General features: G+C 41.7%; 2 protein-coding genes across 3 annotated transcripts in view; one reads left to right on the forward strand and one right to left on the reverse strand.

Annotated features, from left to right (window-relative positions):
- Positions 1-344: 344 nt before the first annotated feature.
- On the forward strand, positions 345-12,995 carry podn (podocan). 2 transcript variants are annotated; one of them, XM_047587882.1, is made up of 11 exons: positions 345-441; positions 2,138-2,431; positions 2,553-2,646; positions 4,605-4,669; positions 5,866-5,975; positions 6,060-6,216; positions 6,378-6,493; positions 6,689-6,902; positions 7,065-7,508; positions 7,868-8,016; positions 10,479-12,995. In XM_047587882.1, exons 2-11 carry the CDS (start codon positions 2,147-2,149, stop codon positions 10,633-10,635), a joined length of 1,791 nt encoding a protein of 596 aa, XP_047443838.1. In that variant the 5' UTR covers positions 345-441; positions 2,138-2,146; the 3' UTR covers positions 10,636-12,995. The 2 variants fall into 2 exon arrangements, with proteins under 2 accessions (XP_047443838.1, XP_047443837.1); XM_047587881.1 differs by having other exon boundaries at positions 355-471.
- slc1a7b (solute carrier family 1 member 7b) overlaps positions 11,762-26,053 on the reverse strand; it is a 30,165-nt gene continuing 15,873 nt past the window's right edge. The window contains exons 3-11 of the mRNA XM_047587883.1: positions 25,451-25,666; positions 19,468-19,510; positions 19,144-19,375; positions 18,939-19,038; positions 18,077-18,310; positions 16,872-17,066; positions 14,584-14,718; positions 14,394-14,493; positions 11,762-14,124 (exon numbers count right to left, since the gene is read on the reverse strand). Of these exons, the coding sequence (XP_047443839.1) occupies positions 13,864-14,124; positions 14,394-14,493; positions 14,584-14,718; positions 16,872-17,066; positions 18,077-18,310; positions 18,939-19,038; positions 19,144-19,375; positions 19,468-19,510; positions 25,451-25,666 (1,516 nt within the window). The 3' untranslated portion in view covers positions 11,762-13,863. The remainder of the gene's footprint in view (positions 14,125-14,393; positions 14,494-14,583; positions 14,719-16,871; positions 17,067-18,076; positions 18,311-18,938; positions 19,039-19,143; positions 19,376-19,467; positions 19,511-25,450; positions 25,667-26,053) is intronic.

A 26,053-nucleotide genomic window follows, 5' to 3' on the forward strand; every position in this document is an offset into this window, starting at 1 on the left:
GACTCAATTTGTGTAACTATTCTGTGCCGGAAATATCCACTGCTCTTACTCCTATATGTTTAAAGACATCTAACCTGTGAATCCAAGTGGTTCTCCTCCCGGGTTCTGCAGTGTGATCAAAATCTCTGACGGCTCAAACGGAAACTCACCAAAGGTTATCACAACATGTGACATTGCAACAGTAAAGCTTTTCTGAAGAGTAAAAGAGCAATGCTTGGGGAAAAAATATGAGAAAAAGGGAAAGAATTTGTGTTTTTGGCTCTCGGTCAGGTCAGAGATGCCTCTCCTACTTACTCCCTTCCTTCCACTTTCGCCTGCCTCTCTTAACTTTACTTCTCTCACTCCCACTTCTCTCACACATCTGGAGGGTATCTGGTGTGGCTTTGTGACTCCTTTGCCTGCTATGGGACAGCCTGTATTTGGACTGGACGTCAGACTTGAGTGCGTTTCACCTAACGTTGCTCAGAAGCGGTAAAGTACAGGAGTAGACCAGAATGTTGCTTTTGCAAATTTTACTGCTTCGTGTTTTATCGGTGGCTGCTATGTTAAAGGGTGCTCAGGCTGAGATTTAAGTGCCACCATCACTCATGCAGGCATGATAATCCTGGAATGCATATTTCAGGCATCTCAGGCCGTTTAACGCTTTGCTCGGCTGAGAAATAACAACACTAATTAAATGCATAGCATCTCTGCTTATAAAGGATGTTTTTACTTCCGCTGTCTTAAATATAATGCAAAATGAGTATTGTTGTGACTTAATGGCTTTATCCTCTCCGACCTTTCTATACGGTGTTGTTTTTATTCCCTTCCAAGGTTGGCATTGTGCAATAAGTGCATTTTCTGTGGGTGTATGCATACTGCACTGTGGATGTTCTGACTGCACTTATGTGAGTCAGTCATTCCTGGTAGCTGTTGTTGTGCATCAAGCAGAAAGGGCTTCTTTGATGGACAAGCTTTTAGACGTTTGCCTTGAGAGCTGCCTTTAGTGCCCACTAGGAAGATTTCTGACAAAACTGGAAGACATTGTTGGAACACAAGCCTTACATACAGCACTTACTTTGGGCTTGTCCAAAGAGAATTACAAAAGCCATCCAGGTCTTTTTTTAAAGTTCAAATTGATCAGGCTATTCCCTGAAGTTTTGACTTTTGTCAAACGGTTGATTTCACAGTGACAGCTTACACTTGGAAAGCAAACAGATCAAGCTGTCGTCGGCGTCGCTCATGTTCAAATTGGCTACAGCAGGTGGTGAGGACTGAAGTCTAGCACACAGAGCTTGTTGGCTGTTGTCGCTGGCCTGGTGCCGGAAACAATGCAAACGGATGCATTATTAGACATGATGTCACTGTTTCTGTCTATGCACCGGTTAGAAATGGCACCTGGCGTCTGAGATGAAAAGCAGTTCGTATTAACACCGGAGATGAAGTTTACGAGAAGTTACACTTCCCGTGTAATCAGTTAAAATTGATATTATTTTTCAATTAAACTCAGACATCCTGGTCTCGATTTTAAATGTTTTTCTTTAAAAGGCTAACATCATACTGTATATGGCTGCTAACAACATTAGCCTTCACCACAAAGCACTCCTGTGCCTGTAGGGGCACCCAGTTGCTTCAGTCTTTTGAATGACAGTATGTTGGATGATGCAAAGTTTTTAATAGCAGCTGAGTGACTACCGTGTCACTTAGAGGCTGGCGGACATGGTTCATAATGGGCCGGACCTCTGCCACCAATGTAAGGGACTCCAGCTCTAGAACCTACCACAAAGCCCACCTTCTGTATCAGTTTGTCCACCCGTGAGGTGCCTTCCTCTTATTAGTACTGCCTCCACATCACACCACAGCAGGGAAGAGGTCACTGGTGATGATTTTTTCTGCAGCTTCTGATTGATTTCAGCTTTGCAGGTAGAAAGAAACAGCCACTTGCGGATATGTGTGACACACAGGCAGTCCTTCACAGCTTAGCAGATTGGAGCTACTGCTGATTCCACTGTTTGCATCTCCTTCTCCCACCGTAATAACAGCATGCAATGAATTAAGAAGTCTTCTGTCACGACAGTGTAGCGGACACCTTTACAAGGAACAAAACACACTGTGGCCTGATGTTTTTAACCTCGCTGTCCATGTGCATGTGCAACAGGAGAGTTCAATGGACATGTCCTTTCCCAAGCATTCCATCCTGCAGGCCCTGAGCGTGCTGCTCTTGGCCTCAGTGTTGGTGCGTTGCCAAGCCCCTTACAAGCCACAAGCGAAAGAGGAGGAAGAGGAGCCAATAGAGGAGGCTGACATCACAACAGTGGGGAAGAAATCCGAGCTGATCGAATGTCCGCCGGAGTGCAGCTGTACAGCAGAAGGGGTAGTGGACTGCGCGGGAGTGGACCTCGTGGTGTTCCCGTCCAATCTGACGTCTAAAACCCGCCAGCTCTCTCTGCAGGTCTTTCATGCGCACAGAAACACTAAAACATATTTACAATGTGTAATTCTGCTCAGAAATAAGGTGCAAAACTGTCTCGTGTCCTCGTGTTCACTGCCTGTGTTTTGTCCCACGGTGCCAGAACAACATGATCGAGGAGATAACGGTGGAGCATCTTTCCCATCTGCATCAGCTTGAGACCCTGAACCTTCAGAATAACTGGCTCACCACAGATGGTAAACACTGTCACACAGTCTAAACACCGAGCGGGAACCAGGTGTTCCAAGAGGAGGCAGACAATAATGTTTGGGAAATTGTTTTCTAAGTTTGTCCGGCTCAGCTGTCAGAAGATTTGTTCTGTACAAATTCAGTCCCTTCACGGTCAGGTCAATCTGGACTAATTTTAGTTTGATCAGAAACTATTCTACTGCATGTGTGTGTGTTTCCCAGCTCAGTCAATACTCACATCCTGACAAGGACATCAGAAAACATTTTCAGTTGATGGAAATGTTTTAAGAGTTGTGTTGCTGTAGATAAAGTGGTGCAAAGTTGGAAAAGCTTGGTGTCACAAAAGGACTGTGCAACTTTCAAAAGAGCCGTCTTTCTTCTTAGAAATGAAAAGTTAACTTCATAAGAATAAAAGTGAATTCAGTTAAATATCCTAGGAAGCTTTGCTTTGCTGCCGCAGCCTTTCTGTGTCTGGAGCTGTGCTTTAAGTTAATAAATAAATGAAAACAATAAGTGCTAGAAGTGGTTCATCAGGCAGTCAGTATAAGCAAATAATTACACGACATAATCTCAACTGCTAACTGGATAAAATATATTAGAAGACAATGATGATTTTCACAACATTTTAATAATAAGCCATCCACCACCATGATCTATGTCCAGCTTCCCTCAGGCTGTATAAAACTGGCTATAAACTACTAGTACTACTTTCACTCATTCACACATTATCGCATTCACATTAATTGCCGTTGTGGTTATAGGCTAATGTTCAGCAAAAGGAATATTGTTTTGCTTTAAAGGGAAATTTAGATGCGTCCTCTTTGTTAATAACTGCATAAAATAATAATAATAAAAACTAGGTGCCCTTTCTGAGTGAGACAACAAAAAGACTTTGTCAGACTTTGCACTAGAACTGTCTCCCGACTACTTGAACATGAGTGTGAACAAACACGTGTCTGCCCGCACCTTAGCTTTTTGACCTGGACACGTGCACTCATCTGGGAGAGGAGCGCGGCTGAAGCCGGTGCGCAGGACAGATAGCAAATTTTGTGCTCAGCTGCACCTCATTAAACAGCATGGAAACTTAGTAGCTGCCAATCGATGGTTAGCTGAAATGGTGGTCGTTACTCTTTGACGCCATTCACAACAAACGGAGCGCTAATGCCTCTGACATGTGTTTGAGTATTTTTCCCCCGGAGATCTTTTAACAATAAAGTGATGGAACATGCTGCTGCAGATGCATGCAGAGGGCATCTGGCCAATTGTGGATTTGCAAAGCCGCTAACAGCTGAATCCAAAATAATAATAACAGATGACAAAACACGTGTCACCCCAGTCTGTAACTACGGTTTTCTGACACTTGTTACATCGTTCTCCTCAGACGCCCCTTGTGCTCTATGTCAGTCGCTCATTGTTATCGTCATTCTGACTAATGGTCTTGTGTTTCTGTTGCTACGCAGCTTTGACTGCATTTTAACAAACCACTGTGAATTAAACATTTTGTTCTTTTCAGAACAGTGTAACACCACAGTGCCCTCCTGGAAGAGTGTCAACCTGACTATAAAGTCTCAGCTAGAATTTATTAGGCTGACACTTTTAACGGCCACACCGCCAGAAGAACAGATTTTACAACAAATCCATAATAGCGCACACAAAAGCTGAACAGAGAGCACCTCAGCGGTCCGTGTCACTGATTTTAAGAAAAGACAAAGAAGCAGAAAGAAACAGTGGCTTTCATGAGGAAACATTTAAAAGCGACAGGGTGTAGGTGTGCTTGATAATCAGCGGCATCACTTTCAGCATTTTTCTCAAATTTTCCAAAAGTCCCTCTGCATAATCCCTCAGAGTTTTTGTTGTTGCTATTGCTGAGCCGCAGTTTTATGAGAAGTAGATAATGTTTTTTTTTGGCTGCGTGACATGCGATGATGATGTAAAATGACTTACGGTTCACTATTTTTGTTTGCAGGCCTTGAAGACGAAGGCTTTGAGATGCTCGAACAACTGGCTTATCTATACTTGGCAAATAACAAGGTGAGTCACACACCAAACTCTTAGATGGCTGACTCACTGCTGATCACAAATCAGCCCTCCCAGATTTGTTTTTTGGGGGTTTCTCAAAATTAAACTCGAGATTAAGTTGTTTTCTGTTTTCATTTCCATTGTGACAAAGTCACATCGTTCCAGCTGGCAGAGAGAGGTGGCAGTCGCCTCTCATGCAGTCCGTGTGAGCTTATGCTTATAATCACTTCCAGTATGCCTGTGCCAGCTGGTCGGAGCTAAAATGTTACTGACCCTTTTGGACACAGGGACAGGATGGACAGATTTGTTTGTGCCTTCCCAGAGAGGAACAGGCAAGCACACAGCCTACAGGAAGAATAAAGGATTTTAAAGTGCTCGCTAAGCCTACAAAGACACCCATGATGATTTAATCCATAAAGCATGTTATAAAGGAGAGCGCTCCAGATAAACATCTAATCTCAGCGATGCTTCCCAGATTTCTATACTAGTCTATATTATGTACAGTGCAGTGCAAATTTGGGCGAAGGGGTCAGGTGAGGAAAACCCTGCTTTATAATGAAGGCACACACCGGGTAAAAGCAAATATTTGAAGTTTGAAGAAAAATCTAAGGACAAGGGTAGTTGGGCCTTCATAGGCTCACAACATGGCACGAAACAACCCCAAAATGCATGATTCTCCAACACCCATTTAGTGCCTCTGTATTTAACCAGTGTTTTGTAGCCAGACTTAATTCATATTTTTGAGATGCCACTTGTTTTTCATTATTATGTACCAACAGATCCAGAGAAATAAATACCTCCACATGTAAACTGGGTAATCTTCCAACCAATCAGGAGCATTTTGCTGTAATGAAATTCAACTCTACAATGCTCAGATGACATGGGTAACTATGTTGCCCATCATCACATGGTTTGATTTTGTTCGGTTTGACAGTTCCCAATGGAGAGGTTCCAGACCAGCTTTCCACCACAACAATTGTTGTGGGCATTGGAAGTCGAACTGGCATCCTGGCTATTGCTAGTTAGCATTAAATACAAAGAGACAACAGAGGCAGAAAAGGAATTAATTTTAGTTTTGCATGTATCGCCATCTTCATTCTTATTTTAGTATGGTAATTTTCTAGTTTAAAACGATTTCCCTGATTTAGTGCAATCACAAGTAACAACAATGCCCTATCTGCCATGCTTTTTTCTTTGTGTGTTCACAGCTAACCTCTGCCCCAAGGGCCCTACCCCCATCTTTGGTTAGTGCTGATTTTGCTGCTAATCAGCTTACAAGGATTTATCCATACACATTTGGCTACAAACCAAAACTGAGGTATGACTATGCGTGTTTGTGTAAATGTACCTTTGTTCCTGGAGTTACGTCCATTGACACATATCCTGTGGTCTTGATTCCCAGGTCTGTGTATCTTCATAACAACAAGCTGACTGATGTGGGGCTTCCTGATCACATGTTTAATGCTTCTGAAAACCTGGAGATCCTCACCATGTCCAGCAACTTCCTGCGCGTTGTCCCCAAGAACCTGCCCTCCAATCTTTCCCGCCTCCATCTGAAGGTCCAGCACCGGTTACACCACATTAGATTTTGGAGGCAGACATTCCAATAACAATAACACACTGGAGCACCTTTTTGCTCAAGTTTGCATTTAAATATTATATATTTATATGTTTCTTTCATTCGTGAGCATGCTAACCGTGATTGTTCTTGTCACTACAGAGCAACAAGTTGGAGAAAATCCCAGCAGGGGCCTTTGACAACTTGCATAACCTCAGAGAGTTGTATCTCCAGAACAATCTTCTCAGCAACGAGGGCATGGACAATGAGACTTTCAGGTAGATCCTCACTTCTCCAGCAACATAGTCAACCATCTTGATGCCTGTTCGAAGTGTAAAAACATCTTAATTGCATAAAATTATGTGTTTAATTAAGTGCTTACAGGTTGAGGGCAATTGCTCTTGTGGTGAGAAAGTACACGGTACAGGATGAGAGAACTGATCAGATAACTGCATCCACTTGTTTCCCTGTAGCCATCTGAGCAGCCTTGAGTGTCTGGACCTGTCAAACAACAACCTGAGTGTCGTTCCTAAGGGTCTGCCTCGCAATCTAGTGCTGCTACACTTGGAGAAGAACTCCATCCGCAGCATCCCTGGGGATGCCCTTACACCTGTCCGAAACCTTGAGTACCTGCTACTCCACAATAACAAGCTCCGCTCCCGTTCTATTCACCCAGCTGCCTTCCAGGTATTCCCCCCCCCCCAATTTATTTTGGGATCTTTTGCAGGACTTGTGTGAAATTTGATTTTGGTCATGTAGATGGGATAGATTGGAAGAGATCATGCGCTCATCTGGCTGTCAGTTTCAGTAGCTCACATCTTGTAAATACTGCACTTGTATTTTCACTAGGGCTTGAAGAAGCTCCATACTCTCCACATGTACAACAACCTGCTGGAGCGCGTTCCCAGGGGCTTGCCTCGGCGAGCCAAGACCCTGATGCTACTCCACAACTCGATTTCTGAAATTGCCCGCAACGATCTGTCATTACTTTACACCCTCACGGAGCTCAACCTCAGCTACAACAAACTGACCAGCTCCAAGATACAGCGCGATGCCTTCAGGAAGCTGCGTTTACTGGAAACCCTGGACCTGTCAGGGAACAGCCTCCTAACAATGCCCCTGGGACTTCCTCGCAGTCTTCGAGTGCTTGAAATCAAGAACAACCAGCTCAACTCCATACCAGACGGTGCCCTAACAGGTATGGAGAAGCTACAAAAGCTGATCCTGAGTGACAACCAGCTGAAATTGAACTCAGTCTACCAAGGGGCCTGGATGGAGCTCAGTGCGCTCACAGTGAGTAGCTGCAAAAGACACAGAGCAGATAAGCTTAGCTTAGCATGTTTTATTCACTGTATGAAGAACCAAGTAGGAACCATGTGAGGTTGAGTATGTGGTTCTTCTTTGAGCTTCAGGTAGTACAATCCAGCATTTTTTTTCTAGATATGTGCCATTACAAGGGCAACCCCAGGACTAGCTTGTCAGTTAAATTATAGGATCCATAGGCAGACATTAGTGTAGCTAATATTATATGATAATAAAATAAATGTCTTCTGACATGTTTGCGTGAACATAAGCTTAACATGCCTGGTCAGTGTATACCATTGAAAATGTCCTAGTATGTTCATTGTTCATTATTCATCCTGCAATTTTAGACACTTGACCTATCGGGCAACCAGCTGTCGCACATCCCCTCTGACCTGCCGGAGTCTCTGGAGTACCTTTACCTGCAAAGTAACCGCATCTCCAGTGTTCCAGCATCAGCATTTGAAGGCACTCCGAACATAAAAGGCATATTCCTCCGGTAAGGGATGAAGAAATCATTTTAACCAGGAGAATGACTGTTTTCTTCTCAGACACTTCATTCATCAGCTACTAAACTACCAGTACAACAGAGGAAAGGTTGGCTCAGATTTATTTTAGGAACACTAATAATGAATGGATATCTGCAAATATCATTCAATATCTTCAAAGCTAAAAGGCCATTTATCATGCCACCACAGACAACTGAGTTCAGTGCAGTAGGTGCTACTTTTGCAAGAGCAGCGGGAGATTGAACGTCTTCAGTTGTGCGCTCAGAGCCTTTTCTTTCCTGTCCTCCGCATCCTTGGCTGTGGTGGGCATTACATTGGCTGGTAACCATGTCAACAGAAATGAGAGTGTGGCCTTAGTCTCAGCAACCTTCTCAGAATGACTAAGCTTGTTGCTTATTCATAAATGCATGGACTGAGTTTAGAAATTACACACAAAGAGGTACATGCTTCAGATTTTTTGGGCTTTTACCTCGTTTACCAGTGTGGTGGACATTCTTCACACTACTTTCGTTAAGTTCATAATTACGCAACCTTTTCACAGGCTGATCATCAGGTATGTTCAGTGCATTTTCCAGCTACTACAAAGGACGGGCAGGAGGCTGCTATTTTTACCTGATCATTAGGGATTCTTCGTGCCGTGGCACTCATGCAACACTGGTCAAAGTCAGTTATAAATCTGACTGTGTTCTAGGGCAACAAAGAGCTATTAGACTGGAGGCGCTAAACGCTTTGCTGTCATATGTGATGCTCCAAAGGATGGTGATGACACTTTATGTAATGCAGTCACTGAACATGATGTGTGCAAGTCATGTCATATAGTTGTCTTTGTCACTTCAGTTGATGCACAGTAACTCTCTGAAGAGTTACTGTGCTTCACACTTAGAGATGTTCATGGATGCTTCAGTCACGTGCGGTGTGTGTTTTTGTGTGTGCATACTTGTGGCTTTGTTGTGGGGGCTAAGTTTTCGGGTAATACTAATGTTGTGTGGACATTTGTCTTTATGGGGGTTGAATAGGTTTGGGTTTGGTTTTAGAATAGGGTTAGGGTTGCAAACTCTTCGGAGCTGTCCACGGTCCTGAAAGCGTTAAAACACTTTGCTCTGCTGCTGACAAAATGATATGTTTGTAGTAAAGACCAGTCAACAGGATGTTAGGAGCATATATTGGCTAACAGGACAATGTATTGTACATGCTGCACAGTTCTGGAAATAGACACAAGTCGTTTGTTAGGGTCCCAGGAACACTTTTCTTCATCAAAGTGGTGTTTGTCTCAAGGATATAGAACTGTGCAGATGTGATATCCTCCAGGCCCCTCACACTTTTGTTCAGATTTTAGAAGAAGCAAAGGCTCCTTCTACAATGACTTGTTACACAAGTATATTGTCCAACTTACAGTGCTGGGACAGCTCAGGACGTGTGTTATCTGGAATTCGTGCTGACTTTATCTACAGAATTCGGTAAATAAGGTGAATTAGTTCCATCTTTACGTGAGTTGTATACCACTTATTAATCACTTCATGATACACATTTGTTATTCCATAGCTTTGATGTATTAGCTTCATAATACTGTTCATACATAGATAGAACATAGTAAAGAAGGAACATTTGAATGCACCCATTTAAATGTGTGCGCCAAAACCTCTGATTTGACTCCAAATGTTTAAACTTTCATTTATTTATTTATTTTTTTTAAATCAAAATTCAACTGATATTGTAGTTTTGCTGTTACATGAATGAGATTTTTCCTCAAAAATGTAACCTTTGGTCTGTTACTAATCAGCACCTTTTAGTTTCTGGTGTGGATTCTAATCTCTCCATCTCCTCTACCTTGTGTGCATTCAGCAAATGTTCCACTTTTGTGTATTCTACATAGTGCGGGCTTATACTCACAAGCCCCGCAGCTGAAAGCAGCACTCAGACAAGAGGTTGTGGACATGCGCTTTCAAGCCTTTTGTTCTGTTTGATTTTTCTGCCTGACCTCAACCCAACCGCTGTCGCGTGTTTACGGGTCTTGACCTCTTCCAGGCTGTTGTGCTCATTATGTTTTTTCCATATCAGCTGCAGCCACGTTCTTTTTTGTTTTCTTTTTTGTTTAGTTTTTTCACCAAAATCCCCCTACAGCTGGGAACCTTTGGTCTGAGCCAATTCAGAGCCGCTGGAATGCTTGCATCAGTGGAAGAGGAATTTGTGTGTGTGTACTGATTGCAAATGAGTCCTAGTTGTTTAAGTTAATGGACAACATTTACAAGCATTTTTACCGACTGATGCGAGTAGATACCACGGATTCAACGTGCCTTGTGTGCGTGAAATTAGTCAGCACCTGTACGCTGGATAAAGTCAAAGCGTGAGAGTGTGTGCAGTTGCCTGTTGCCAGCAACCAGATGTGTTGGACCGTATTGTGTTCTTCTAAATCATTAAATGGCCTCATTCTTTTTCTTTTCTTTTTTTTAAGGTTTAACCGCCTCTCTGTGGAATCATGGGACGACAGCTCTTTTGCACACTTGTCCAACTTGCAAGTGCTAGACATCGGCACAGGAAGCACAGATGTCACCTTCAAAAGAGTTGAGGAGGAGGATGAGAAGATGACGGAGGAGGAACAAGAAACATAAATCAAACTCACTTAAAACTGACATCAGACTTTGCTGCACCAAGCACATACGTAAGAAAGAAAACCATATATTTCTGGTGCCGGATACCGGATGACGTTGCATTAGTTTCCATTTGTTGGGCTGGTTAGTATTGCAAATTTTTATATCTGACCTTTGATATCTGTTTCAGTTGTTTTGTTCCTTATCGTAAAAGATCGGTCAGGAAAGCCAATGTGAAATTTCCCATGTAAATGTATGTGAATCGAAACCAGAAGGGCAAAAGATGCACATCCACTGTGTCCATCTTTTTTCTTCGCTTTCTCTTTTTTCTTTTGCTGTTTTGTCTCCCTTGCTTAGAAAAGCCATTTGACTAGAAATACTGTGAAACATGTTTTGTTTTTAACACCGAGGGCGACAAGATAAGAAGCCTGACTCCACTTAAACCAACAAAGCCACAGTAATTGCGGGACTGCAGGTTTTTTCCTTTTTCTTTTTCTTTTTCTTTTTGCTCAGCATCACAACACAAGCCTGTAGTGATTTTTAAAACTGCCTATTTGAGCAGAACCAATGCAAAACAATGCAAAAATTTTGAAGGAATTCATAAATCATATTGAAAAGGAATGGAAGAATAGTAAAACAAACTCACATTAGAAAAGCCACAATCTTTTTTTCTTTTTTAAAAAAGTGGTTATATCAAAGATTTTTTTGTGAGCATAAGTTATAAACAGAACTTCTTTTATTCCCTACTCTTTCCAGCTGTATAACAGCTCGTCTTTTTGTAACAGTTAAGATACTTTGACCAATTAATTTCCCCCGTAGATCATTAAAGTCTAAAGTTTCAAATCCAACTACAGCACATCTCTTAGATCTTACCTTAACACACCTTAACAGGTGTGTTTTCTTCCTTATACAACATGTGCATTTACAGTCCAACTTCATTCATGTTTACTCAATAACACTCGATACAGGAGGGACAGAACATAGAAACGTTTCGCCATGACTTTAATGTTACCACGTTGGGTTGAAGCTGTCTTCTATAGTTATTTTTGAAATAAAAATCAATGTGATATGATGAATTTTTGTTATCTCACAATTTTGTCATCTGTGCTTCAAAATGGTAGTTTGTTCTTCCTCTGTTACATTTCAGTCGGAGTATTCCCTCACTCAGAACATGTTTACTTCCCCCAGTGGTCAGTGCATGTATAAGTTCGGGTGGATGCACCAGAACTTAAACAGCATCATGTACGGATTATAACTTTAGCCGCTAAATGTTCAGTAGTTTTACCTGATGGATTATTAAGTAAAACTATTGGTTAATCATAATGGTCTTTTACTTGTCAACAGTATTTTGACTGATTTGAGTTTATTATTTCACCACTAAGTTACTGAAAAGCTACGTCAAAATGCAGCCAGTGAGTTGTCTTAATGACAGAAACACTGGCTACACTATGGTTATATGTTAATTTAGTTAATTGTTTATTTTTTTTCTTTTTCCTTTGGCCATGTGCCTATAGAAGAAGGCAGCGTCACATATTTGAAGCTTCGATTTATGCTGCTGCTACTTCAATCTAAGAGAAAGCCTATATTTTCATATGACATTGAAAATACTCGTCCTGTTACATTCATTATGTTGCTATGAGTACAGCGTCACATTCACATGTACCAGTATAGCGTTGTCACACACAGTGTACAATCATTGAACAATAAAGCAATCAATTATGTGAAAAGGCTGAAGCGGGGCTGTGTATTTCCTAACACCAGTGCATAAGTGTTTAATGCAGGTTCTCCAACGTAACGCATTGTCACAGCTAATTTATGATCTGTCTCCACAATGCAGCTAGTCTGCATTTTCTTTTGTTTTGTGATGTTTCTGTCTCAAAACAAGCTGGACACTGCTGAAAGAAAACCCCTGTCACGACATGTTTTGCGTCACATGCATGTCATGTGTTGAGAGGTGCGCTGAAATCTGACAGTTGACAACACGGTGAGTCAAATGAAAAATCCATCTGTGTTTGACAGCGTTTATTGCGGCCTTTATGTGACAAGAGTGAAAGACTCTGCAAAGAAATTCAAACGTTCACCTTTAAAGGTCAAGATTTGTTCAAGTCTATTATAATACTCACCTACTATAGATATATATAGTCCCTCCAGACACATTCCCTTTTGTAGTGGCAAAACTGTAAAGGTGTATTTGGAGATGCTTAATGGAAGTCAATGGAAACACACTAGTACAGTAGTCGGTTAGTAGCACATTTGCCAGGGGTGACACAAGTTGGGTGATTAAGTTATCTGACAATTTCATCCAGTACTGAATTAGAATAACTTTCATGCAGTTGGTGTTAAGATGTTTCAGGCAAAAATCTGAGCTGACAAATCTTTTTTAAAAAAAAAAAAAAAAAAAAAACAGTTTGGCGAAAACCAACCTGAACCAACGATTGCAGAGAAAAATCCAGTCTTGATTCCCATTTTCGGAGCTGCTCTCTCAAGTTAAGCCAAAGCTTCTTTTAGGCTTCAGCAGCTAGTCTGATTAAAAATGATGTGAAGTCTGAAATGTCTTGTCAAGGAAAGCAAAGCGGAGTGTTAGCTAGCTAGTGCTAAAGGGAAAACAGAAGCAATCCATCGTGTGCAAATGAAGTTAGGTGAAAAATATACTTCGCACTCTGTCTGAGCATCGTTGGTAATCGCTGCTAGCCTAACACCACCAGCTTTGTTAAGGCAAAATTAAACACAGGGCATTTCACTTTGCCTCCTGGTCGCTCAGCTCAAATCAGACACTTGCAATTCAGTCTTGTCTCTAAAATAAACAACTGGCTGCTTGCAGTACAATAGTATAAAATATATTAAACACTCGTTGTACACTGACCAAAAACTGAAATCATAAAAAAATGTAGATATCAAATAAAAATGCATTAATTAGTACAAGTACTCACACCGCTGCTCAGTCCTGGAGTATTGGTGTGAGGTCATGTGTAAATCCACTCTGAGTTTTGGGAATAAAATCACTCTGATGTCCTTGTGGTGCCATAAATTCCACTGTCAAATTAGCATCCTCAAGTCTCAAGTCACTGCTGCTAATCAGCTGCTTTGCATTCAAACACCTTCCACAACCTTCAGGCCGTCTCGACAACGAAACGCTGATTTACGCCGAGGGATCGAGACGAGCTCGCCGTCGCTATCCTCTGTCCTGCGCAGACATCCTTCGTTCCAATTAACGACAACTACTACATACCGTCCAACACCACACGGAGGCTATACGTTGGTCTCAAGGCCGTTCATGTCAATCGCGCAGTGCTCTTTGCTCTTCTTTAGGTGCCTCGGGGGAATCGGAGGCTTCTTCCGCTCTGAAAGTGGTCGAACGCCCTCCTCCAGCTGCATCAGCCGCGCCACGTCTGCGGGGATGACCTTTGGTTTGACCCCCGAGGAAGGAGGCTGGTAATTGCCATTGTTGTTGTGGCAGTTCATCAGAGGTGGGGTACTCACTGACGTCTTGGTCTCGCAGATCAGTGGCACCTGGAGGCCAAAAAGCGCAGGGTTTGACAGAGACTATAGCATTACCCCAAACTTTTTAAAGTGTTTTCATGACAGTGTATAGCTTGCAACCACACACATCCTCCTTTCTTTATTATTTGTTTTTGTTATCAAGAGCTTCGACACATGTGGTTTTAAACTTCAAGCGGCAGTGCCAAGGGACGGCGCATTCAGAAACACAGTAATCACAACCATGCCAGTTTCATAGCTCACTTTATTGTTGACTCCTTCAAGACCGAATTAAAACTCACCCCATCTCCCTCTTTCATGAAATCTTTCCGACAGATGTGTGCCATGATGCCCGTTGCCAACGCATCCCCCATTACATTGACCATGGTGCGGAACCTGTCTCTATAGAGGAGGAAGGAGATGAGTTTCCGCTCCGGTATGATTACTTTGGATCTTTTCCAAATCACAGACGTGAAGACACATGCTACTTACAATGCCCAGTCCACCGCAATGATGAGGGTGATGTCGTCAGTTGGCAACCCAACTGATGTTAGCACTATCACCATGGTGACCAGTCCAGCCTGTGGGATCCCTGCTGCACCGATGCTAGCTGCAGTGGCTGTGATGCTGGAGGTCGTGGGCGGGGGGGTGGAGGGTGGGGGGTGGGAGCATTGTTAGAGACAGAAACCTGCTGTTAATTAATAAATATAAATACATGACTTCACTTTAATCCTCCTGTGAGATTGTGCTGCAAGAACTCGTCACCACCTTTCCATTCATGCATATTGTTTCCAGCTTTAATCCTACAGACAATCTATTGCTTATACAAATAGAACCCCTGACCTTGGATGTCTCCAGCAAAAACAGCAAAAAGAAAAAAGGAAAATATATCACCCTGCGGCACATAGTGCTGTGCAACACTGTTGCTGAATGAAAAATAAGGAGCAGTGGGTGAGTCATGATGAAATTTTAAAGGAATTATGGATTATGATACCTGAGTTGGACTGAACCTCAGGTAGGTATTAATGAATTAATAATTACATGAGATATGCACTTTGTGATTAGCATTACCATATTTTGACTGTACTTTAATGCCTTACCTTTGATTGACGTTCAGTTTAACGTGTTTTAATGCAAATGTACGCTTGTATTTAACGCGAAGCGAAGAGCCTGAGAATGTGCAAACGTCTGCAGCTGCAGCTGCTAGATAAGTTGGTTCGTGGGATAACTAAAGGCAGCTCAGATGAACATAGCAGTCTTACTCCTTTCTTCTCTTATCTGCGCTACGATGAATGGATGGATTTGTCCCACTGGAGGAAAATCCAGCCTTGTATGCTTGCCTGATAAAACACGGCCTTGGTTTGGGAAATTGAGGGCCGGCCAGATTCCTTTCCAGGTCAGCAACAAAGTGATGTTACACAAACTAAGGCTCATGATAAGCTGTCTCTCCCGCCATCAGGATAATTGTTATTCAAAAGTTATTATCATGCACAGCATGAACGTCAGCAGGGAATCATTCAAAGTTGAGCCTGATTTCTCTGTGTGCCTTGTTGATGTACTCATCACCGATCAAATTGCGTTTTTTTGCACGCAGTTCACATGAAATTAAATGAATGAAGTATCTTATTAATTTGTCCCGGGCCTCATTAGTCAGACGACTGCTTATTCAGCATGTCATGAACTAGCACGGCCTCCATGGCAACCGCCTCAGTGAAAGGCATTTCAATTTGGATCTGGTCGAGCACGGGATGATCCCACCACTCACCACAGCAGGTTGGGGTCAGAGGTGCGGCAGCGAAGTGACTGGGATGTGGTGGTTTATTGAGGCCACATGGCTCTTTTCAGAGAGATAAGCGGATAGTTTCAATCTACAGTTACTTTATGGCATTATGTACATATATATGTGTGTATGTGTGTGTAAAAGAGAAAAAAACAAGTGAAAAAAAATACACTAAAAAATGCAAAGGAGGATGACAACTGCTCTAACAAAGAAGCGTGCTTCTGCAGCAATAGTCAAGCCCATCAATTTTATTTCTTAAAACAAGATATTGCATTCTGCTCAAATGCTTAGAAAGGTGGTCTTTGTGTGTTTCCGCACAAAACATGTTGCATTATCTGTTTTTCACATAGGAATTTTAATTAAAACCGTCTTCTCTCTTTTTTTATTGTCAGAAACACAAATTCATTCAACTTCATAAAAAACAGATTCTGTTGGAGCCTGATATTTTTCCCGTCTCTGTGTGCTGAACACACTGGCACATTATTTGTTCCTCCTTGTAACAGGAAAACGTGATCTCATAATAGTTCACTAGTTCTCTCAGAGCCTTTTGACCAAAAATATTTGCTGAGTCACTGAACGGCCTGTGGAAACTACTCCCACACATGTTGACCGTATCAAATGCCAGTTTTCAAAAGAAAACAATCAAACACGAACACCAGCTTCACGAAGAGAAATTGGCCAGGTCCATGGAAGAAATCAAGGTTTTAACTGCCTCACGCTGGTTTCTTTAATTCACTCTTCAAACAACAGCTTGTGGTATAATCTTCCTCCCCTACCATTAAGTGAAGTGGAATAAGCAGCTTTGTCTTCATTTGTGACTGGACATCCTGCACGAGCTAATTTTTTTTTTAAGACGCTATGGATAATGTCATTTAATGATCACTACAAAGAAATTTATGACCAGCAGTCTGTTTTTGTTTTGACTCACCCAGCGCTATCTTCACCATGTCAATAAGCTTAGAAAGCACACCGAGTATCTGATAGCATCCGCTCCACTGACCTGATGGTGATGATCTGGCCAAAGTCCAGCTCGTAATTATTTACTTGTGCGATGAAAATTGCCGCCACGGCCTCATAGAGCGCGGTGCCGTCCATATTGATGGTGGCGCCCACTGGGAGCACAAAACGGATGATGCGTCGGTCAATGTGGTTGTTCTCTAAGAGGCACTTGAAGGTTATAGGCAAAGTGGCAGAGCTGAGGAAGACAGAGAAGGTCAGAGCGTCACATAAACATGCTGTCTTTAAAAGTTCTGCCTGGGATGCGCGTGGAATTTATTTATGGTTCGTTTAAGTGGAAGAGACTGGATAGTAATTGGGGAAAAAATGGGTGGTAATGTTTTACAAGACATTCAGCTCGGAGCAGATGCTTTTTACTGACGGGAAAACACATGCCGGTGCAAGGAGGACTGTTCACCGCAGCAGGTACTCGACCTCAAAAGCCTCGAAAAATTACCAGTTATATCCCACCTGTATTTTCCATATGGCATTGAGATCAAGAATTGATTTCACGCGGAAAAAATGTAAGAGTTAATGTCAGTTATTATTTCCACGTCAGTGCACATTTTAATTAGTTCATATCAATTCACGTGCAACATCGCCGGCGGGTATTTTCCAAATAACAATGATACGCTGTCATTTTCCTACCTTCCAGGCGGCCACTTATTTTCATTCATTCACATGTTTGCTAAAAATAAAAGCCACTCACAAACCTAACACATTTTAAGGTCATTTAAATTCAAAGCTGGCTCTCTTTATGTTACACGTTCTACAATCCTCCACCAGTATGTACGTGCACACATGTAGAATGGATACAATGAATGGAAGATGGCACTCAAAGAGGTTTCACTGTCGCAGTGACGCATCCACACTGTCGTTCACACAAGGCGTTTCGCCTTTCGAGATAGATCTGTGGACTGCTCTGTTACATTCCCATCTCTTCCCGCACACACCAGATGTTTTCCTGATCCCTCAACATCCCTTTGAGGCTTTTCATGGTAATGTTCCAGTAAAAGGAAATGAAAAAAAAATATATGTGGAATTAGGACTGAGGGATGTTCTGTTTTAAATCACAAATGAGGAAAATAACGATCACTTACTGCTTTTTTTCATTTTACAAGACTCCAGTATAAACAAAAATTATTCGGTTTATTAACATACTTTGGTGTGTTCGCTCTTTACTGCGGCTACAACTGCAACTGTCTTTACCTTGAGGAGGTTGCAAGGGCAATGAGGAGAGCCTGCAGGATTCCCCGTATGTAAACGATGGGGCTCTTTTTGGTGATAAAGAAATACATTGCGGGCAGGATGAACAAGCCGTGCAGCACCAGACCGAACACCACAGTGACGGCATAGAAGCCCAGCTTCTTCCCCATGTCCGAGGGGTCGCTCATCTCCAGGATCTTGCCGGCCACCAGGAAAACGATCCCGAACGGAAAGTACCTAGAGGACAATCAGAGCTGGATGTCAGCCGAGGCTGAGTCAGTCAGCCAAGTCAGGCGGACATATCTACGCTAGTGGTGAGTAAAAAACGAATCAGATACTGTACATCTGATTTGTTTACAATAAGAAAGTTATTTTTTAGCTCAGTGCATTTTGAAGGTTAATGGCAGGATCTTCTGACACGCTGAAGTTGCTTTTATCTAGAAAAGCAACTCCTCTGTACAGTTAAATTGCTCACTTGCACTGCAGGTAATCTTTCTTGTAAAAGATGTAATAATTGAAAAGAATGCTCACAACAATACAATATGTGCTACTGCTGCTATTATTCAGTACAAGAAGAACGCTGTGCTCCTGGCTTGCACAGCAGGCATTTGTATATGCAACATTTTTTCAAACTTTGCTCAGACGACCGCTTCTTTGCAGGGTTTGTTAACATAACATGCAGTAAATAACAGAGAGGGGCTGCGACTGGCAAACAGGAGAATTTCAATTATGAGTGAACCTTGTTACTCTATATGTCTAGTTTTCCTTGAATCCCTGCTGCACATGCTGTCCTTTATTATTTTTAAAGGGTAAATCCATCTATAGCACCCTAGAATAAACGGAGCATGCTTAGTTAAATGATTACCATATAACAATGGCGACAATTCTGAGGACAGCCTCATTCAGGCTCTGGCAGAAGTTCACCAAGGCGCTGCCATTTGGCCCCATCCTTCCCAACATAATACCTATGGAAACATACACACAAGTATTTCAATTTATTTTGATAGTTTCCACATCTGAGGTCAAAGGGTAATCAACAGAATTCAGCGAGGAGTAACGCATGTTCTTACCCATGGTGGCTGAAAAAATAACGATTCCAAGGACGTTCATTCCATCGCTTGTTCCTTCACGGGTGCGCACGAGCACATCAGGAGGTGGCGTCAGGTCCAGAGCAAAGTTCTGGATGTCGGTGCCATTGTCGTCCTGGATGCCATAGATGAGCGTTCGACGCGTGGTGGACTCTGATTGGGCCTGGCTCACCGTCGGCTTGGCCTTCACAATGTACTCACTGCTTGTTCGATACTGTTTCCAGGGAATAGAGAAGGAGAAGTAACTATAAAGGATGAAACACAAAACGTTTGCTTGAAAGTGCTGTTTGTGTTCAGATATCTCACTTGTTGAAATGTGGCCTGCACCAGATTTGATGGGAACATGTTGCTGCAAGAAAGACAACAAAGATAACATTTAAGTGGATTTGAAGCTTTTTAAACACGATGCAGGTTATTCCCTTTTACACAAAGACAATGAGTATGAGCACTAAAAACTACAGACTATCATATAGTTGCTCCTGCTGTTAAAAGCCTTCCATGCTCCGTAGTTTTGCACAATGCTGTGAATTTTACACATTTAAACAAACCAAATCACCCGTAAATAAACTCTCCACTTGCTGGTTTGTTTGGCTCTGGGAGTTGTGCAATACTAAAACTGGAGGGACCAACTGTATTGTTTTATTTTCGGGGAATCTACCACTTCAGCCCAACTTTATCCAAATTTCTTTCACTGCTAAACTTCTATCCCACACAAATTTCCATTCGCAGTGGTAAGTTTGGCAGACAATTTGCTGTTTGGAGAGAGACTGCATTCGTAATGTTCTCAAACTGTAAACATGTACACTGACCTCTAAAAGCAGCCTCAGTCTTACACGCCAAGCACATAATTAGATCATCTTACAGCCAATCAGATGCATTTTGTTTGTCCATAATTTGATGGGCTCTGGCAAATATTTGCATATTTAGTTCCCATCGGAGGAACGTCACACCAACTTTCCATTGCAAACATTTGGTGTGTCAGGAGGAGATTTAAACATCTTTGCCCTTGGTAATCTTAGCCTATTTTGGCCCCATTGTTGAATACTTTTGATCCTGCCATTATATGCCACATAAAAAATGTATACTATACTCATGTTTGGTATTGTACATAAATTCATCTATATGATCTGATAATATCTGTTTTCACTCTGGCGCCACCCCTCCCTGATCCACATCACATCTATAAGTAGGAACTATAAGTGCAAAACGAACGATATGAAGAGCAGTAAAGTAAAGTAAAGGTGCAGATTTCTTTTCTCATCTTATCATAGACAAACCTTTAACCTCCCGAGACACAAACGTTGTTAATTCTCCACGGCATTTGGGATTAGTAGGACCTAAGATATATAAAAACTAAGCATCATCTTTGAACAGGAAGTAATACTTCTTAAAAAAATCGATGTCCTAATATGTGGACACTGGGATCATGTCATGAGCAAAGACAGAACAATGAAGTCCCAACGTCCTCAAACGAGTACTTGCTAATAAGTGACGTCGTAGTTCGTTGCTATTGATAAAATATGTTAAATGTGCATGTCATATCAAACTAGAAACGTTAATGACAATAAATAAATACGTTCCAACTGTAAAATTCAATGATGTTTTCTACCTCATTGACTTTTGTCCTGTGATCATTGATAGAATGAATCCGCTATCATGTTTTTACATGGACTTTTGTATTGATTCTTTGCTACCACTAGATGGCCGACTAAAGCGTCCACTAATAAGGACAAGGGGTTTAAAGCAGAACAAGCTGCGATAAAACCTAAAACTTAATGTCCCTATATGAGGACACGGGGTCTCAGGAAGTTAAAAGACACAACCAAAAAAAACAAAAAAACAAAAAACTATTTTCAATTCAATATTTCAGGGGTGCTGGGACAAAGTTTAGGGGTACTTGAGCATCCCTAAAAATGGGCTGGACACACCTATGATCATCAGGCAGAGTGGTATCAGCTTCTTCATCTATTGTAACAGGACAAACATTTCCACTTTATTGTCTACTATCAAATTAAAACTATCATCATATTAGATGGTCCAAAGGAACGGAAGTTAACTTTAAGGGTTAAAATAAAGCAAAACTAATATACCATACGATATTCCACAAAAAAAAAAAAAAAAAAAAAAAACGAATTTGGGAACAAAGTGCCTGGTACCTCCTGGCCTTAGAACCATTTCACCTCAGAAGTCAATTTGTCCTATTTTTCTGGTTACACATATTCTAGATGTTACAGTTAAAAAACGTGGGTTCAGGTGCAGTGAGGTTGTTATTGTGCGTTGGCATTATTGCATCAAAAAAGCCAGATTCACAAGTGAGCTCATAGCCTTTTAAGTCTGCCTACACAGCTCTGAATAATGGCTTGAACTCCAACTCACCTCGCTATTCCACCAACAGACTATAATACCCTGCTTGGATTAGACAACCAAACACTTACAAGAATAAAATACATGACTGTTAATAGTCCTGTTTACTGATACTGGGTTTGAGAAACTGAATAACATCTCATATAAAAGAAGAAGATTAGATGCTTTTCAGTCAACAATGAAGTCATCCCAGAATACGGGAACTAAAAAGCTTAAGACAACCAATGTTTTAATCCTGTCTCAGGATTTGTGACAATGTCAGTTTAAATGTAGTAGAATGTTACACACATACACATACACACATACACAATCTGAATGCATATCTGATGTAAGATGACAATAAAATAAGGTAAATGAAAGAAAAATTACTTTTATTATCATCAGTTTACCCCAGTCATTTATTTATTACCTCATAAACCAGCTGCTTCACTGTTTTGTCCAACCTTTCCGACAAATAATCCATGAAGCCGTCGTGTACAAACTAGAAAATTATTCCTCACATTCTTTGTTCATTTATGAAGCACTTTATATACAGTGTAAATGAAAGAAATGTAAAATGTATAATGAAAAAAAAATCAAGTCAGTATTTAATAGATACACCTTTGGCCACTATTGTATATTGATGTGCTGAAGAGAGAAGTGATCACCGCTGACAAGTCTTCTCTTGCATTTAAAAAGGTTTATTACAAGAAAGAACAGTGTCAAACTCTGAAAAGAATCTGAGACAGCTTCTGGCCAATTGTCGAATCCTCTCTCTCGTTCAGCTCCTACAGTCTCCTTATATATGGTTCTCAACTTGACTCCTTACTTAGACAGACTTTAATGATCCACAAGGGAAAATAACTGGTCATAGTAGCTTAATTGACACAAAAGGATGAGCTGTTATACAGCTGGACAGAATAAGGAATAAAGGAAGTTCTCTAGCGTTCACTATGGCAGTGGAGCTGAATCAGTCTGCTGGAGAATGAGCTCCTCTGACCCTCAAATGTTTGGTGTAGTAGATGGGATGTGGGATGGGATTGTCCTCCTGTCCCTCACACTGAGACAAATGACTCCAACTCCCTATCGATCACATGTCCAGCCTTCCGGATCAATTTGTTGATCCTACTGATGCCTTTTTTGCTGGTATTACTTCCCCAACAAACCACAGTAAAGTACAGGGCACTCGCAACAACAGACTGGTAGGAAGACTCTAGTGACTTACTGTAAACATTGAAAGACCTGAGCTTCCTGAGAAAGTAGAGACTACTCAGGCCTTTCTTGTAAACAGCATCACTGTTGTCCCTCCAGTCCAACCTGTTGTTCATGTGGACTCCCAGACACTTGTAGTGGTCCACTACTTCCACCTCCAGGCCCTGGATGATGATGGGCTTCACTGGTGTCCTCTTCCCCCTGAAGTCAATGACCAGCTCCTTGGTCTTGTCAACGTTCAGGAGTAGGTGGTTTGCCTGGGACCACTCTACAAAATCTGCGATCAGTGTCCTATACTCGATGACCTGTCCATCTCTGATACACCCTACCACTGCAGAGTCATCAGAGAATTTCTGCAGGTGGCAGGACCCAGAGCTGTATTGGAAATCAGAGGTGTAAAGATTGAACAGGAAAGGAGATAAGACGGTCCCCTGTGGTGCCCGTACATTACTGATAACGGTATCTGTCAGGGACCCCCCTCCCTCCCCCGGCCACACAAACTGAGGCCTGACAGACAAGTAATCAGCAATCCAGGAGACAGTAGAGGAGCTGACACCCATCCTGAACAACTTCTCACTCATCAGAAAGGGCTGAATGGTGTTAAAAGCGCTGGCGAAATCAAAGAACATGATTCTCACAGTGCCCTTCCCACCATCCAGGTGAGAGTGAGCCCACTGCAGCAGGTGGATAACAGCATCATCCACACCAACATGAGGCTGATACGCGAACTGAGGAGGGTCTGGTAGTTTTACGACCTTTAAAGTTTGTACACATTTCACAAACCCAAAAACAGAAAAGAGACACGAAGAGAAAAACGAGAGGACCGTATACTACAACACAAACAGGCTTTCACATGTGGACTCTGCTATTCTTCTCTTTGCAGTACTGTCAGGTGTTACAGGGATCGAGTGTGAGCAGCCCTTTCAATATATGTGTAGGTTTCACAGCACACTTCAGGTCATTGTCATCTCATCTACTTTCCTCACTAGGGTCGTGGCGGTTGCTGAAGCCTTTCCCAGCTGTCACTGGGTGAGAGGTGGGGTACACCCTGGACAGGTCGCCACAACCATTCGCACTCACAGTCACACCTATGGGCAATTTATAATCACCAATCAACCTAACGAGGATGTCTTTGGAGGTGGGAGAAAACTGGAGTACCTAGAAAAAAAAAACACGCAGACACAGGGAGAACATGCAAACTCCACCCAAGAACTGGAGCTGGACTCAAACCCGGGGCTTAAGGTCTGAGTTGGAAAATTAATGATCTCCCAAGTCATAGGTCTCTTGCAGGTTGTCCTTCAGGATTTCCCTGTATTATGTTGCATTTGTGCTGAACAGGAAAAGCACAAGAGAAGCTCACAAACAGTTATGTTTGTTAGAAACTCAGCAGCAGTGCTAAGACATGCTGGTGTTAAAGAGTCTGACTCCTCAAGGGACAAAGAACCTCTGGAGGCACTCCTTCTTGCACAGTGGGTGCAGCAATCTCGGGCTGAATGAGCTACCTAGAGTGCCAACTGCCTCTTACAGCTATAGCCACCATCATCAGAGAGATCAACACACAATCATTAGCACAATTCACATCTAACTGTTTTCCCAGGCATGCTTATACACACCACATCACAAAAAAACATTAAATGACAAAATAAAATTGATTTCCAAGTGTCCAGCTGATTGCTCTACCGCAGAGAACAATGCAGTCACTCAGTACTCCACTCCACATTCAGTCTTTTTTTCTTTTTTTTCCTGTTTCATTAAAGATTGAATTTAATGAAACAATCATCACATCCCTGTCCTTCATTGTGAGGACAAATTCTTTCCCGCAGCCAGATGCTTCAAAGTTCCACAGTTCAGATTAAACTCCTTTATACCCCTTTGTTGCCCAAGTCATCAGAGGCTTAAACAGTCAGAAGTAAACCACTCTCTGTGTGCGCACTGTACTGTGTACACAGTATTCAATGGGTTATTTGTATTTTAACAGCAGACACTACACGTGTCCAAACCAAATTTCCTTTGGCACAATAACATCCATCTCTTATCTCATATTATCTGTGGGCAAAAACTAGATCCGTTTTCAAAATGTTGCAAAATGTTTTGAAAATCTTCAAATGCTTCAAATGTGTTACTGTTTTTCCAGTGCATTAATTTGGTGTCCAGGTTTGAAACCTTGTAAATGGCCTGACACTGTAATTTTTAAAAGTTGCATACATGCACTCCTTTTTTCAGAGGTGATCTTACAATGCACACTTTTCTGAGATTTAACAACATAGTCACATGTTTGCCACCATGCTCTAATAGTTCTTTTCTGAAAGCCTATTGGTTGATTGCCTAATCTTTGTTAAAGTACAGTCCAATCACATCACATTTGCTGCAATCTCTTTTACACTTTAAATATTGTGGGTATTTCATGTTTATCTGAAAAGTAATAAAAAGTTTTTGTCTCCTGTATAGTTTTGTGAACACAAAATAGACCAATATTATAGTATCTTGTCTTGTCCCTTTGTGACCCTCTTGTTTGAAACTATTTGCATTTTTTTTTTCTGAGCACCATGACTCACCTTCTCGCAACACACACAAGCAGGGACCCATGACTTCACTGATGCAACTATCACTGTTGACAGATTCCCCGAAGACACTTGTGTGATTAATTGCCATCAAGTAAATAATGTTCAGCTTTTAATTTAATCATGACATAAACCTTGTTGTTGCTCAGAGGTACGGTGCGTTCTGATCTTACCGTATCAGGTCCAGCAGAGCATCGGCTGAACTCATAATGGCCTTGTTGCTGTCTTCGGAGTCCTCCTTCTGGGCTGCACCTCCCGGGTGGATGATGGAGACCATAATGATCCCCACTACCACAGCCACAAAGGTGGTCCACAGGTAGTAGGACACAGTGATCAGACCGAGCCGACTGGAACACTTGGCATCGAGAGCTGCCAGTCCAGACATTAAACTGAAACAATAAATTATAGGTCAGACCAACAGTTTATGCTTTGACAATTTCGAGCTAATTTTTATTATTATTTTTTTTTATAATGTAGTCATAGTAAACATGTCAACCTGTACCAGTCAACGAAGAGCATGTTTAATAACATCAGTGCCTCCTGACTCTAATATAAATAACAGTCTTGGACATTAATTACAGTCTCTGTGTGACTGAAGTGAAAATGTATCTGAAAAGGTATCTCAAACCTCACACATGTTCTTTTTCGCCTTTCAGTTGTCACTGTGTTGCTAATTATTGTTATTATAGTTCTTTTTTTCTTTTCTTCCCCCCACCTAAATTATCTGTCAGGGTTAATGTATTAATGTGTGAAAGACTCTGCAAACCCATCTTTCA

Source organism: Mugil cephalus, chromosome 6 (genome assembly GCF_022458985.1).
Source record: "Mugil cephalus isolate CIBA_MC_2020 chromosome 6, CIBA_Mcephalus_1.1, whole genome shotgun sequence".
In the NCBI taxonomy this organism is placed as follows: Eukaryota; Metazoa; Chordata; class Actinopteri; order Mugiliformes; family Mugilidae; genus Mugil; species Mugil cephalus.

Coding starts and splice junctions, on each gene's coding strand:
- podn (XM_047587882.1), top strand. CDS start 2,147: ATGGACATGTCCTTTCCCAAGCATTCCATCCTGCAGGCCCTGAGCGTG. Junction 6,903..7,064: donor TTCACCCAGCTGCCTTCCAG/GTATTCCCCCCC, acceptor TATTTTCACTAG/GGCTTGAAGAAGCTCCATAC. Junction 7,509..7,867: donor TGGAGCTCAGTGCGCTCACA/GTGAGTAGCTGC, acceptor CTGCAATTTTAG/ACACTTGACCTATCGGGCAA.